The 17,121-nt window shown below is 38.5% G+C and overlaps 1 protein-coding gene across 3 annotated transcripts in view; it reads right to left on the minus strand.

The window, feature by feature from the left end:
• Positions 1-2,744: 2,744 nt before the first annotated feature.
• The window catches only part of Usp39 (ubiquitin specific protease 39), a 31,716-nt gene continuing 17,339 nt past the window's right edge, over positions 2,745-17,121 (minus strand). For all 3 annotated transcript variants that reach the window (XM_071684394.1, XM_071684395.1, XM_071684393.1), the window contains 6 exons: positions 14,149-14,307; positions 10,887-11,015; positions 9,964-10,059; positions 9,422-9,523; positions 5,662-5,748; positions 2,745-4,882 (listed from right to left, as the gene is read on the minus strand). In XM_071684394.1, coding sequence (XP_071540495.1) covers positions 4,826-4,882; positions 5,662-5,748; positions 9,422-9,523; positions 9,964-10,059; positions 10,887-11,015; positions 14,149-14,307 — 630 coding nt within the window. In that variant the 3' untranslated portion in view covers positions 2,745-4,825. The remainder of the gene's footprint in view (positions 4,883-5,661; positions 5,749-9,421; positions 9,524-9,963; positions 10,060-10,886; positions 11,016-14,148; positions 14,308-17,121) is intronic.

The following is a 17,121-nucleotide window of genomic DNA, read 5'->3' on the forward strand; positions in this document are numbered from 1 at the left end:
CTATATTCATTTCATCATACTTGATTGCTGTTTCCCCATATCAATGAGATAGCACCAGGAAACAGACAAAGAATGGCCCACCCACTCACATACACATATAAGTACATAAACGCTCATACACGTACATATACATACATATACATATGAATGTATACACATACACATACATATACACGTTATATTTATCTATTTTGCTTTGTCGCTGTCTCCCGCGTTTGCGAGGTAGCGCAAGGAAACAGATGAAAGAAATGGCCCAACCCACCCCCATACACAATGTATATACATACACGTCCACACATGCAAATATACATACCTATACATCTCAATGTACACATATATATACACACAGAGACACATACATATATACCCATACACACAATTCACACTGTCTGCCTTTATTCATTCCCATCGCCACCTCGCCACACATGGAATACCATCCCCTCATGTGTGTGAGGTAGCACTAGGAAAAGACAACAAAGGCCCCATTCGTTCACACTCAGTCTCTGTCATACAATAATGCCCGAAACCACAGCTCCCTTTCCACATCCAGGCCCCACACAACTTTCCATGGTTTACCCCAGACGCTTCACATTCCCTGATTCAATCCACTGACAGCACATCAACCCCGGTATACCACATCGATCCAATTCACTCTATTCCTTGCCCTCCTTTCACCCTCCTGCATGTTCAGGCCCCGATCGCACAAAATCTTTTTCACTCCATCTTTCCACCTCCAATTTGGTCTCCCACTTCTCGTTTCCTCCACCTCTGACACATATATCCTCTTGGTCAATCTTTCCTCACTCATTCTCTCCATGTGCCCAAACCATTTCAAAACACCCTCTTCTGCTCTCTCAACCATGCTCTTTTTATTTCCACACATCTCTCTTACCCTTACATTACTTACTCAAACCACCTCACACCACACATTGTCCTCAAACATCTCATTTCCAACACATCCACCCTCCTGCGCACAACTCTATCCATAGCCCACGCATACACAGACATATACATATATACACATGTACATATTCATATTTGCCTGCCTTCATCCATACTTGGCGCTACCCCGCCCCACAGAAAACAGCATTGCTACCCACCGATTCAGTGAGGTAGCACTAGAAAAACAAACAAAACAGGCCAGATTCATTTACACTGTCTTTGGGCTGTCATGTTGTAGTGCACCAAAGTCACAGCTCCCTACTTGCATCCAGGCCCCATAGACCTTCCTATGGTTTACCAGAGATGTTTCACATGCCCTGGTTTAGTCCATTGACACTATGTCAACCCCGGTATACCAAATTGTTCCAATTCACTCTATTCCTTGCATGCCTCTCACCCTCCTGTATATTCAGGCCCTGATCACTCAAAATCTTTTAAACTCCATCCGTCCACCTCCAATTTGGTTTCCCCTTTCTCCTTGTTCCCTCCAACTGGCACATATATACTTTTTGTCAACCTCTCCTTGTTCATTCTCTCCATATGTCCAAACCATTTCAACACACCCTTTTCTGTTTTCCTGACACAACCTTGCCAGGTACCCATTTTATTGACCAACCCCTAGGGGTGGAAGAACTGGGTTCACTGTGGGCCGACGGCCACAATCAGAATTTGAAACCATGCATTCAACCCTGGATGGGGAACGCTAACTGCTACACATCGGTCTTATTATTCACTAATCTGAGCCTTGGAAAACTAAGGTCTTATATCCATATACTAGAGGCTGCTCTTATTATTCACTAATCTGAGCCTTAGAAAACTATGGTCTCATATCCATATACTAGATGCTGCTCTCATTGTCCACTAATCTGAGCCATGGAAAACTAAGGTCTCATATCTATATACTGCAATCTCAAAGACTTACATTCTTTCCACTTGCCAAATCTCCCTTGCACCTTTAATAAATTTTTGTTGCCTGACTCTACTTTTCCACCTTCCCACACTACCAATCTTACAGAGCATAAGTGGAAATTCTCACAAAAATCAAATTGTGATAAGTAAAAATGAAACACAGTAAGTTCCCAAGTGCACTTTCATGTAATAATCACATACAAGATACAAGAAAGAAATATAAGTCAGCTGATATACAACAAAGAGATGTTTTAGCTAGGATGCCATTTGGTAAACAAGTGATTGTCGACAATCACTTGTTTACCAAATGGCGTCCAAGGTATGTCTCATCTGCATGTTGTAAAAGGTCTGAATACAGAATTGATATAGGACCTCAATGTTAATTTTATCCATTAGTTATGTAAATGTCATGTGTGTGTCCAATGTGATAACAAGAATGGTCGGGTATTTACTATGTGGTTGACCTCCAAATAACGCATACATTCAATTCGTTCTGTTCCATGAATGTCAAGATCGACATACCCGAAAGCTTTCATTCCATCCTTCCGCCTCCTTGGTCTTCCCCTCTCCCTTGCTTACTCCATTTCTGATACACAGATCCTCTTTATCAGCCTTCCTTCACTCATGCTATCAATATGTCAGAACCATTTCGGCGAAGCCTGGTCAGCTCGCTCAATCAAATTGTGCTTACTGCCATGCCTCTCTCATAAAGTGTCACAACATACAAGATAAATCCACCTTAAACTACATAGTGTCCACAGACATTCATTTCCAACATGTCCACCCCCTTCCTTTCTCTTTCATTCAAGGTTGTTACCAGTGATTATATTTTTCTCTATGGAGATGAATCTTCATGTTTAACCATTGAATGTTTTATAGAAATAAAAAAGAAATTCTCTTTGTATTCAAAATTCTTTATTTCATTTAAATATATTACAAATAATTTTGTATTAATATTGTATTTTGTTGTTTGATTGAACATAATTATATTCTTAAGAAGTTCTTATAATGTTGCAGTAAAAGCAAAATAAAGACAACATTAAAACGAAGATATACCATAAGGAATTTACCATTTGTAAAGAGTAACTTGGGAATTTCTGCAAAACAAAATTCCCATCCCAAACTGCAGAAAACTTAAGCAAGGCAATTTAAGTGTATGGAACTTTCTGTATGTTGCAAAACAAAATTACAATTCTTCACCAAATCTAATCACATAACATGCCATGTTCATAAGCAAAAATTCCCAGGATCTTCTGTGAATAAAAGCGGCTCCAATCAACTACTTTCACAAAGGTCACAAAAGGTATGCAACTTCTGTTCTCACATTTCCTGTTTTGAGTTTTGAGTTTCCAAATTCTGTTTTCTAAATAATCATGTTTTTTCAACAATCTTAAATCAAAGAAAACCTCTCAGTATTACAACCCATATGGTGATGCAATGACTGTGTTCATTAGACAATTCGGCAGTTGTTGAATAGACTGTGTTGCAAGGTGATTGTGTATGTATTAGCACATGGTGGCATTGTTTTGCAAAGGATATATGCTGTTGAGACTGCAAGAGCAGTGTTGTGTAGCTGTACATTTTCTATCTTTTGAAGCTGGGTGAGATTAACCATGTAGAGTTCGGATGTGTTTATGAGACGAATACCTTTAATGTACATGGTGCTCTTGTATTGGGAGACAGCCATAGATATGAACATCCCCAAGAAAAAATCTGGTCCCATATCCTAGATCTGATTGAATTTTGTTTACTTATCATTAGAAAAACCGGAGGAAGTGAAGTGTTTTAGATATCTGGGAGTGGATTTGGCAGCGGATGGAACCATGGAAGCAGAAGTGAATCACAGGGTGGGGGAGGAGGTGAAAATTCTGGGAGCCTTGAAGAATGTGTGGAAGTCGAGAACATTATCTCAGAAAGCAAAAATGGGTATGTTTGAAGGAATAGTGGTTCCAACAATGTTATATGGTTGTGAGACATGAACTATGGATAGAGTTGTGCGGAGGAGGGTGGATGTGCTGGAAATGAGATGTTTGAGGACAATATGTGGTGTGAGGTGGTTTGGTCGAGTGAGTAATGATAGGGTAAGAGAGATGTGTGGTAATAAAAAGAGTGTGGTTGAGAGAGCAGAGGAGGATGTTTTGAAATGGTTTGGTCACATGGAGAGAATGAGTGAGGAAAGATTGACCAAGACGATATATGTGTCAGAGGTAGAGGGAACGAGGAGAAGTGGGAGACCAAATTGGAGGTGGAAAGATGAAGTGAAAAAGATTTTGAGTGATCGGGGCCTGAACATGCAGGAGGGTGAAAGGCATGCAAGGAATAGAGTGAATTCGAACGATGTGGCATACTGGGGTCGATGTGCTGTCAATGGATTGAACCAGGGCATGTGAATCGTCTGGGGTAAACCATGGAAAGTTCTGTGGGGTCTGGATGTGGAACGGGAGCTGTGGTTTCGGTGCATTATTACATGACAGCTAGATACTGAGGGTGAATGAATGTGGCCTTTGTTGTCCTTTCCTAGCGCTACATGAGGGAGGAGGGGGTTGTTATTTCATGTGTGGCGAGGTGGCGATGGGAATGAATAAAGGCAGACAGTATGAATTATGTACATGTGTATATATGTATATGACTGTGTGTGTATATATATGTATACGTTGAGATGTATAGGTATGTATATTTGCATGTGTGGACGTGTATGTATATATATGTGTATGTGGGTGGGTTGGGCCATTCTTTCGTCTGTTTCCTTGCGCTACCTTGCTAACGCAGGAGACAGCGACAAAGCAAAATAATAAAATAATAAAAAAAATAATCATTAGAAAATAAACACAATTTTTGCAATAACTAGAACATGACAATGTTAGTTTTCCAATCAATTTCTGATGCAACCAAATGTTTAGAGTAATGAGAATGTGACTATCACCGTTAAATCATCATTCTGATAAAATGTATAAAAAACTTATCTGAAAATTTCTCAAAAGTTCTTCTTGCCATCTTGTGATCTTACAAAACAGTTCTGCATTTCGAATATCTGTAAAGGGAGAATTTTTCTATTAGTAATCTGTACAAACTAACTAGAAAAACTAAAAAATAAGTGCTGAATATTAATCAAAATATCTACAGAATTCCCAAACTATCAACATATTTCATTATTTCCCTAATATAAAATATTCCCTTAACCTTGAGTTCTTCAGTCCTCAAAAGTGTCCCTAAAACTAACTAAACGATCACAGTTCAATATATCAGCTTCCATTCAGCTAAGCTCATATGAGATTAATATAGAGCAAAATAACAAAGCCGGCTGAAATCTCATAATAACAAAGTTGTATGAGGTGCTGCTGTGATTATGTTCAGTATATAAAGTATATACAAATGTACAGTGATGTCAATGCTCAAAAGAAAATGTAGTAGGTGTACTGTACCAAAACAAAATAAAATAAAGTGATATGAAATGCAGCAAGGACAAGCACTGCACAGAATGAAATACTACACATCACTTAATTATGGTTATAAAATTTATAATTTAAATCCAAAATCAAATACATGCAAATTCTAGCTTTCTAAGAAGAAACTGGTTTCCTATTTCTTTTTTTTTTTCATATTATTCATCATTTCCCGCATTAGCGAGGTAGAATTAAGAACAGAAGACTGAGCCTTTGAAGGAATAACCTCACTTGGCCCCCCTCCTCTATCATCATTAGTCCATTCCCTAGTTCACTGGATGGATCATGTACATACAGCCTATGAACTCACTCATGCACATCCTTATCCTACTTAAGGTAACTCATGAAAAAGCAATACCCTCAGTACCTGCACATATGATTCAGTAAGAGTCAACATCTGTGGCTCTATCTCTTTGACATGCAAATCTTGCAGTTCATACCACTTCCCTGTTCCCTGTAATACAAAATATAAATTTGTTGCACATCTACATGAAATGCTACATATTTTTACAAAGACAGTCCAGTAATGTAAATGTTGAAGAGATTATAAAGTATCACTATCAGAAAATCTATTTACATTCACTACATGGTAACTCTATTATACAAACTGAAACATGCAGAATGTTCTTCACATACCATGAGCACAACTCATCTTAAAGAATATTCAAAATGTATTTCCTTCCCACACTAACTTCCATTTTGTATGTCCCTTATTCTCACTTTTGGTCCTTTTTCATACCTTCTTTATTTTTTCATAGAGCACACAGAACAAAACTAGCAAAAGATGAGCCATTTACGAGTAGTAAAGTTATCTGTTAAAAGTAATAAGCAACTTTTTTCAATTTTTTTAATTGGAAATACTTCAATCTTTTCATGAAAACTTAACTGTTTTGGAATTCATGACATTAATAAGCAGTTTATTCCATCTTTTAGTAAAAAATTCATGTGAAACCTTTATTTTCTACTATCTATTTTGATTTGTCACTGTCTCCCGCGTTAGCGAGGTAGCGCAAGGAAACAGACGAAAGAATGGCCCAACCCACCCACATACACATGTATTTACATACATGTCCACACACGCAAATATACATACCTATACATCTCAATGTATACATATATATACACACACAGACATGTACATATATACACATGTACATAATTCATACTGTCTGCCTTTATTTATTCCCATCGCCACCTCGCCACACATGTAATAACAACCCCCTTCCCCCTCATGTGTGCGTGGTAGCGCTAGGAAAGACAACAAAGGCCACATTTGTTCACACTCAGTCTATAGCTGTCATGTAATAATGCACCGAAACCACAGCTCCCTTTCCACATCCAGGCCCCACAGAACTTTCCATGGTTTACCCCAGACGCTTCACATGCCCTGGTTCAATCCACTGACAGCACGTCGACCCCGGTATACCACATCATTCCAATTCACTCTATTCCTTGCACGCCTTTCACCCTCCTGCATGTTCAGGCCCCGATCACTCAAAATCTTTTTCACTCCATCTTTCCACCTCCAATTTGGTCTCCCACTTCTCCTCGTTCCCTCCATCTCTGACACATATATCCTCTTGGTCAATCTTTCCTCACTCATTCTCTCCATGTGCCCAAACCATTTCAAAACACCCTCTTCTGCTCTCTCAACCACACTCTTTTTATTTCCACACATCTCTCTTATCCTTACATTACTTACTCGATCAAACCACCTCACACCACATATTGTCCTCAAACATCTCATTTCCAGCACATCCACCCTCCTGCGCACAACTCTATCCATAGCCCACGCCTCGCAACCATACAATATTGTTGGAACCACTATTCCTTCAAACATACCCATTTTTGCTTTCAGAGATAATGTTCTCGACTTCCAAAGATTCTTCAAGGCTCCCAGAATTTTTGTCCCCTCCCCCACCCTATGATTCACTTCTGCTTCCGTGTTCCCATCTGCTGCCAGATCCACTCCCAGATATCTAAAACACTTTACTTCCTCCAGTTTTTCTCCATTCAAACTTACCTCCCAATTGACTTGACCCTCAACCCTACTGTACCTAATAACCTTGCTCTTATTCACATTTACTCTCAACTTTCTTCTTTCACACACTTTACCAAACTCAGTCACCAGGTTCTGCAGTTTCTCACATGAATCAGTCACCAGCGCTGTATCATCAGTGAACAACAAACCTTTATCCCCAAATATTTTAATCTACTGTTTCTGGTTCTCAGAGTTTTATCCCCTATATCTTAGCCCACTGTTCCTGGGTATCAGATTAATGTTTATTTCATAAAATAAATCTATACCACAACCTATTTTTTTCCAATATTCAAAAACTTTCATCAAATCATTACACTCTTTCCACTTGTAGAGAAAATTACTTAAATTCTTTTTAAACCTTTCCCCAAATAGCTTATTTCTTGGTCTTGATATCAATCTTGCTGCCCTTTTCTAGACTCTCTCAAGCCAATCTTGGTCCTTAAGATAATTTGGAGAAGAGATACAAACTGCATACTCATGATGTAGTCTTACCAACAAACTACAGAGTAATCACTAAGGTGAATGATGATTTGTGAAGAAAATTTCCTGCAAGGAATCCACAGAGTCTGTTTGTTTTTGAGAAGTATATAAAATTTGTATCGTTGATTTCAAATTGCTACTGGAACATTAGGTAGATACACTAGGTAAAAGTAGTTGGTAGGAACATTAGGTAAGATTAGACTTTGAAAACTCAGTGCTACAGTTGCCCTCTGCCAGTGGCCTGTTGAGGACAAGAAACTAAAGGCTAGTGTGTATATTCAATGTTCCAACCTACTACTTCTACATAATGCTCCCACCTAATGTTCCTACCTACTACTTCTACCTAATGCTCCTCTCCAATGTTCTTACCTACTGCTTCTACATACTGCTCCCACCATTTAGCCAAAAGGTAAGGCTAGTGTATAACACTCACCACAGGAAAGGCTAGAGTAACGAATAACAAGTTGTGCGAGTCAAGCGTTATGTGTGACAAGGAGGGATTGTATTTTTGTGGAAACAATGCCAGCAGTTCACATGTGGAAGTGACAGAAAAAGACACTTACTTGGGTCAAAGAAGTGAAACTTAACAACCACTGAAGTACCGGCACATTACACAGTCATCATTAACCCGATACCCAGAAAGATAGTAATGATAATAAATCTCCCTGTTCTGAGGCTGCTTATCAACTACTACTGATGCCAGTAGTAAGAGCACTTAACCTTTTTGGTGCTGATGCAAGTGTGATTAGGTACCATGCCTTCAATCTAGCTACATATTAACTTATGTTCAAAAACACTGTAAAATCTATTGATTGGACATGACTAGCAACCCAAACAAAAGATGAGTCACTGAAACGGTTATCCCTCACTATTCAGCAAGCAGAAATGGTCACACACCTTTTACTGGGACTCCCATTTGATGTGCACGCACAACACTTGGTGCATCCACATGCTACATCTGCTCACCCTACAGGGAAGACACAGTGTGAAATGGGAATGTACTGTATTTGTAAGAATGAGAAAGATGCATTTGTGAGAATGGAAGGCAGGTCCTATGCAAGACCAGCAAGATCAAAGGTAGGTTCTAAAATGCTTGTGTGGTTAAAAGGCATCTTAACTGAAAAGAAAAAATAATGGTTTTGATATTTTTTGTGTATCTCTTAATGAATCAGAAAAAAGGCATTTTGCTGTATTTTGTGGCACTAAGGGTAAGCTCCCCCCCCCCCCCCCCCTAAAAAACCACACCAAAAATCAATGTCCTCCAAGTTACAAAGGGAGTTCGAAACATATTGAATATGTTAATGCCTTCAGAAACCCAGAAGCAATTGCTAAAACTTGTTCTAGAAGATTCTGCAAGCTGTAGTTATATCTGACACAGTTGCCTATTAGATGCATTGTAAAATGAGTAAAGAATGAATGAAGGTGACCTTATAATAAGCCACTATCTAGAGAGATCATTTGAAATTGTGCAAGAGATCTAGCAAGAAAGGTTATTGATGAAATAACCAATAGTAAGAAAGGCTATTGATATAATAATAGCAATTTATGTACAATTTTCATTATGATTTACCTTCACACATTAGTCTGTAAGTATATCTGACTGTACCTTATGCAGAATGTGGCACCGATATGTGCCGGTACTGGGTTCTCCATCATGCACAATATTGGCAACCAAGTCATATATGGGTTCACTGTGTTTCTGCTTCACCTGCAAAATATGGTACAGTTAATGATGATATAAGTACTCTCCTGTTTATATATCTCACAACTGGAAGAAACAAACTTGGATAAAAAAAATAGATTTTTCAAAACATCATTAAAGTCTTTTCTAAACGTTAGATTGCAAATTAAGTGGTAGTCCAATGAATGCATGATGGAATCCACATCAAAAAGGATATCAAACAGAAATAACACAGAGAAGTTCTCTTGTTCAAAAGTTAAGATGTCCTCCAATGCTTACACCTAAAAACAAATTCACATGAATGAGAAAAACATTTACTTATACAGCATGCAATCTTATTCCATCTCCAACACCTATCCTCCATTATGCTTACACATCCACTTTTTATGGCCCAACCCTGAAAACAATTACAGCTCAACACTTAAAGCACGAACATTTTGCTACTTAATAAAATGATAAACACTTACCTCTTCAGTCAAATACTCTGAAACATCAATATTTTTCACTGGAAAATTAACGATTGTTGGGTTCTTCTCAACGTAGAATGTGTTCTTGGTAAACCTCTGCAACAAACTTTAATCAATAAGCATAAGAACAGAAATGTTAATACTGAGGTATATAACTAAATATCAGAAACCCTTCCCTGCATCAACTAATCATATACTTCAATTCAAACTGGATTTTTTTTTTAAAACTGTAAACCTAGCTACAACCCAAATGAATCATGACTTTAAGCTCTACTTCTCACGTGCTCTCACCTTTCTTCTGAATCTCTTGTGAGCTGCTGGGTAGTAATACTATGGATTTAAGCTCTTTTCCTCAGTCATTATATGATGCATATGCAACGTATTCCAAACCTCTCGTGTGAATTTCATAATTAATAATTTTGAGTTGACACACTTGCAGTCAATTATTTTTAAAATGATTCACTCAACCCTCATTTACACTTTTCTCTTGCGTAACCATCCATATCTTCTTGGAAGCATGATCTATCATCCTTCACTCCACTCAAAGGTCCCATTGTCTCTCAACCATATCCTATACACGCCTGTCTAGTTTGCCTTTTATATAGATGTCTATAATTTCCATCGTCTTACAACCATTTATTCAAACCAAAGAAGATAAATAATTTAAACTGTATTTTGACCAAGACTTTTAAACAAAGCACTCCAGTCTTGAAGTTAGGAATGATACATAAATCTTTTCAGTGTTATAATTCCCATGTCTGCATTTTCATAAAAATAAGATGTATCTCTACCTGTTCAAAGAATAATAAGATTAACTTTTGGTGCACCTTTTACATTCGCTACAGGGCCTTAAAATCTATAACACTTTAGATTGAAAAAGGAAATCACAATATAATTATGTATGTATAAAGTCTGCAACTCACTTTATGGTACAGGATAAGATATGGAGGAAGTCCTGTGAGTTGGAACCTCTTGAGAATATTCTCCTTGTAGGTCTGGTATTCCTTCCCAGTCTTCCCATCAAACTTACTCAGCAGTACATACAAGCTCACCTAAATAGCAATAAATTTGTGCATAACTCAGATGAAAACTTCTTTATCCCTTTTAATAGGCAATATATATTTTCAAGTATAATGCTCTGATGATAACACAAACATGCAAAAAATATGTATACAAAGCATCATTTGTCTACTACACCACATGTGTTGTTTCCTTGATAAACATGGTACTCCCATAGAATCTTGCATTATGTAACTAAATCAGTATACATAAACTTAACAACATACATACATACCAGACACCATAGAAAATTCAAGTCAACTTGTGCTCTGATAATATCATATTCTGTCACTGTCCTTGGACCTCACTTTTGGTCTCTTCCTCTTTCTGATATATGATAAGACTTCTATTAATTCTTCCTGCATAAGTTTCCTTTGCATATTCATACTGCCCAAAAAGAGTAATTTTTCTTTAACACCCTTGATGGCCAAAGAATTATCAGTAAGGAAATGTGTTGCCCTAAAATTTGTTTATCCCATCTCTGATATTTCCCAGGTTTACATAATGTTTAAATATCTCCTTTCTTTATCCCTGGGAATGGGGGAGCAAGAATACTTCCCACGTATTCCCTGCGTGTCGTAGAAGGCAACTAAAAGGGGAGGGAGTGGGGGGCTGGAAATCCTCCCCTCTCGTTTTTTTTTTAATTTTCCAAAAGAAGGAACAGAGAATTGGGCCAGGTGAGGGTAGTCCCTCAAAGGCCCAGTCCTCTGTTCTTGGCGCTACCTCGCTAATGCGGGAAATGGCGAATAGTTTGAAAGAAAAAAGAAGATCTCCTTTCTTGTTTACATATATCCTGGATTCTACTGAGTATTGCTCTGTACCCTATATACCTCTCTACTGGCACATATATACCTATTAAGGATCTATCAGCAACAAACTCCTAATTCTTGGATTTATTGAAATTTTCATTTAGTGATCTTCTTCATAGTGGCATCTGCTCCTTCCACCACAGAGCTCCTGCACTATGAAAGGCTCTCTGTACCTCAGGCAATTATCACATATAATATTCTGAATAAGTACTTATGGGAAACTGGATCTTTCATCCAGGGATTGCACCTCCACATAGGATTTTCTTTGGACATATCAATCTACACATTTACTCTAATAATGTTTCAAGTTTCTAATATAATCCTAAATATAATATGAGGTATATCAAAATAACATCACTACCTCGCAAATGCGGGAGACAGTGACAAAGTAAAAAAAAAAAAAAATCAACATAATATAATTACTCCTTATTTCTTCATGAGCTGTGACTGTAAATGAAAGTACAATTAAAATGCTTTATGAATTACAGCACGCTACAGTTTAACACACTTTATTACACTTTCCTCAAATGGTAATTCCATTCAGTGACACTGTTAATGGTAGTAATACAAGTGCTTCTCTGCTGTATTATATTTTGTGGTGAAAAATCACATTACATTCACCTATCTTTTCATACTAGTCAGATGTGTGTCACTGAATTACAAAAAAATTTGTATTTATGCATCATACCATGTCATTATCACTTTTAATATACTTTGGATTTTGTGTGGACAATAGTAGCTAGTTGTTAGTAGGCAGCCATCAACCAGAAAGGTATATCACCGAGATCCTCCTCAACATACAATGGTGTTACGTTCCAATAAACCCATTGTAACTTGAAAATATCATGTCAAAAATACATCTAATACTATACACCTAAGCTACCAAACATCATAGCTTAGCCTACCCTTCCTCAAATGTTCTCAGAACACTTACATTATCCTACAGTTGGACAAAAATCATCTAACACAAAGCCTATTTAATAATAGTGTTGAATATCTCACCATTGTAAAGTCGAAAAATCATAAGTTGAACCATCATAAGTCAGGGGTCATCCGTACTACCCACCTGGATTTCAGAAGGGTGAGCAATGGCTGCGTAGTGAGCCAACACTTCAGGGACTGTCAAGTTGCACCCTCCTGACCTAGGTGGCTCTCTTTTCTTTCTGCTTCACTCTCACATGGACTGCTGGCATTCTGTTCACAAACATACAATCTTTCCTTCACACTCATCACACTTGAAAACACTTAGCTCACACAACTCATTCTTCATATTTCTAGATTTTCCTCCAATGAACACTATGAACTAACACTGCCTTTGGGCAAAATGGAAGTAACAATAGATAGAAATAGTAAATAAGAAAATTGGGCAGGAGCATTAGGTAAAAACAGTAGGTAGGATCAAGGTGGGGGCTATTCATTTATCTATCTATCTACCTATGCCTCTGACACCTGTCCCCTTTGGGAATTTCCTTAAGGGGTAGCCACGGCAAAAGTCTCCATAAGTAGTGAACTCCAGTGCCGCTTTTAAGCCTTTTAGCACTTCACCCTTAACAGGCCACTGGCAGAGTGCAATCTAACACAATGTTTCCAGAAGCTTCTCCCCACTGCTCTTGCCAACTACTTCTATCTAATATTCCAACCCACAACTTCTAGTTAACGCTCACACCTAAAAGTTCCTACCCACTCCCTCTACCTAACACTTCTGTCTAATGTTCCTGGCTACTACTTCTACCTACTGCTCCTACTATTTTGCCAAAAGGCTGGGCTAGCACAAAGCACTTACCATTGGAAAATCTAGTTATGAAAAATGAGTTGTTTGAGTCAAGTATTGTCAAGTGCTATGCGTGACAAGTAAAGACAGTATGCTTGCGAGCAGAATGCCAGCAGTCCACATGTGGGTAAGGCAAAAAGGAAAGACAGCTACCTGGTTCAGAGGAGTGCAACCTGACAACCACTGAAGTGCTGGCTTACTATGCAGATGTCACTAACCCTCCTGATACCAAAGGCAAGTAGTACCAGTAATATACCTCCCTAGTTGGTGGCTGCCTATGTGGGTGCAATTTCTATAAACTTCTTGCCATCTTTATGAACCTCTATTACCCAACACCAACATTCCATCTGAATATATGTTAGAAAGATGGAAATAAAGGATAATACAATTACTGTTGAATGACAAATCCAGGACATCCACTAAATAACTACTCAAATCAATTGGCATTCTGAAAAAGTTTTCTACAATTAGTCAGATTCTTAAAACACATTAAAAAAATACACATGCTTGCATTCTCACTCATTTTACTGTCACACTCTTGCTTACCTGTGGAATGATATTTTCTTTCTTTTCATCTTTAAATAAAGGGGGCTGTGGCAAGTCACAGGTAAGATACAGAAATGGGCTCTCTTCCATCTTCTCTTGATATTCTTCAGACTTTAACAGTCGATCTCGTTCCTTATCATCTATATCCACAGGCAAGATCTAATGTTAAGAAATAGCATTATTAGGAATAATTATCTCAAAATCCCTTTATGACTGATTCTGCTGAACAAATTGGATAACGGTAACATATATTTCAGTGAATTATAAATGTGAAGTAAATCATGCATGAATATACATTTGTATATTTCGCTACCTCGCAAACGCGAGAGACAGCGACAAAGTATAGAAAAAAAAAAAAATATTCATGTAAGTCTGGTTGTGGATGAGGTCTGTGGTTTTGGTGACTGAACATGAAAAATAGAAAATAGATGAGAGTGAGTGAGGCATTTTCATCTGCTCTTGGTGGTCTTTGCCAAAATGGGATATAGCAAATAAGTATGAAAGAAAGATAATTCAGGCATCAAATACAACATACACACGCACGCCATTCACTCGCCTACACCAATAATGTCAACATAAAATCAACACGCAAACTAAATACCCTCAGAAAAATAAGAGGCAGTTGATGTAGAGAAGGAAAAGAATCCCAAAGCATCCTCTAAAAACAATTCATATGTTCCACTCCAAGCCACATATCAACTAACTGGTCTCACATCCTCTTAAATGCAAGTACAACAAAGCTGCTAACCACACAAAATAGAGCACTCAAGCACTCACGAAATAGGCGGTTGCTTATAAACTATAAATACTCAATACCTACACAATGAACAAAGAGCCTCCCAGTATAATTCCACCAAAACTTCTCCATAACTAACCACCAACCCCCAAAACAAAATAAAAAGCCTACACACCTGCCTCACAATTCTGCAAACTCTACTCACACATCATCTCACCTCCACTAAACAAAACAATCACAAAACACATACTAACTGCTATGACCTAACAAGCACTAAACATCCACCCTCCAACTCAGTCTTAAAAACCAACACAATGGACATACACCCAACTGAAACTACACTTCCTAGACAAACACAACTTACAGTTTTCCATTCATACTCTGGACATCTGGCTGTGAAAATGAGTTATCTAAAGAAAGCATGTGGTATGATGAGATGTAGTGAAGAAAGTGATGAGGTGTATGAGAGGTCTGGTATAGCAGGGAATGCAAAGGGAATGAAGTGTGGAGCGAAATAGCAAGTGAAACATAATACTATGAGATAGTTTGGGCATTAGATTAGTATGGGTTTTCAGAAAAGAGGAGTGAATGTTGGGGTGAAGAAGGTGGTGAGAGTAAGTGAGCTTGGGAAGGAGACCTGTGTGGGGAAGTACCAGGAGAGAATGTGTACAGAATGGAAAAAGGTGAGAACAATGGAAGTAAGGGGAGTGGGGGAGGAATGGGATGTATTTAGGGAATCAGTGATGGATTGCGCAAAAGATGCTTGTGGCATGAGAAGAGTGGGAGGTGGGCTGTTTAGAAAGGGTAGTGAGTGGTGGGATGAAGAAGTAAGAGTATTAGTGAAAGAGAAGAGAGAGGCATTTGGACGATTTTTGCAGGGAAAAAATGCAATTGAGTGGGAGAAGTATAAAAGAAAGAGACAGGAGGTCAAGAGAAAGGTGCAAGAGGTGAAAAAAAGGGCAAATGAGAGTTGGGGTGAGAGACTATCAGTAAATTTTAGGGAGAATAAAAAGATGTTCTGGAAGGAGGTAAATAGGGTGCGTAAGACAAGGGAGCAAATGGGAACTTCAGTGAAGGGCGTAAATGGGGAGGTGATAACAAGTAGTGGTGATGTGAGAAGGAGATGGAATGAGTATTTTGAAGGTTTGTTGAATGTGTCTGATGACAGAGTGGCAGATATAGGGTGTTTTGGTCGAGGTGGTGTGCAAAGTGAGAGGGTTAGGGAAAATGATTTGGTAAACAGAGAAGAGGTAGTAAAAGCTTTGCGGAAGATGAAAGCCGGCAAGGCAGCAGGTTTGGATGGTATTGCAGTGGAATTTATTAAAAAAGGGGGTGACTGTATTGTTGACTGGTTGGTAAGGTTATTTAATGTATGTATGACTCATGGTGAGGTGCCTGAGGATTGGCGGAATGCGTGCATAGTGCCATTGTACAAAGGCAAAGGGGATAAGAGTGAGTGCTCAAATTACAGAGGTATAAGTTTGTTGAGTATTCCTGGTAAATTATATGGGAGGGTATTGATTGAGAGGGTGAAGGCATGTACAGAGCATCAGATTGGGGAAGAGCAGTGCGGTTTCAGAAGTGGTAGAGGATGTGTGGATCAGGTGTTTGCTTTGAAGAATGTATGTGAGAAATACTTAGAAAAGCAAATGGATTTGTATGTAGCATTTATGGATCTGGAGAAGGCATATGATAGAGTTGATAGAGATGCTCTGTGGAAGGTATTAAGAATATATGGTGTGGGAGGCAAGTTGTTAGAAGCAGTGAAAAGTTTTTATCGAGGATGTAAGGCATGTGTACGTGTAGGAAGAGAGGAAAGTGATTGGTTCTCAGTGAATGTAGGTTTGCGGCAGGGGTGTGTGATGTCTCCATGGTTGTTTAATTTGTTTATGGATGGGGTTGTTAGGGAGGTAAATGCAAGAGTCCTGGAAAGAGGGGCAAGTATGAAGTCTGTTGGGGATGAGAGAGATTGGGAAGTGAGTCAGTTGTTGTTCGCTGATGATACAGCGCTGGTGGCTGATTCATGTGAGAAACTGCAGAAGCTGGTGACTGAGTTTGGTAAAGTGTGTGGAAGAAGAAAGTTAAGAGTAAATGTGAATAAGAGCAAGGTTATTAGGTACAGTAGGGTTGAGGGTCAAGTCAATTGGGAGGTGAGTTTGAATGGAGAAAAACTGGAGGAAGTGAAGTGTTTTAGATATCTGGGAGTGGATCTGTCAGCGGATGGAACCATGGAAGCG

Source organism: Panulirus ornatus, chromosome 38 (genome assembly GCF_036320965.1).
Source record: "Panulirus ornatus isolate Po-2019 chromosome 38, ASM3632096v1, whole genome shotgun sequence".
NCBI lineage: Eukaryota > Metazoa > Arthropoda > Malacostraca > Decapoda > Palinuridae > Panulirus > Panulirus ornatus.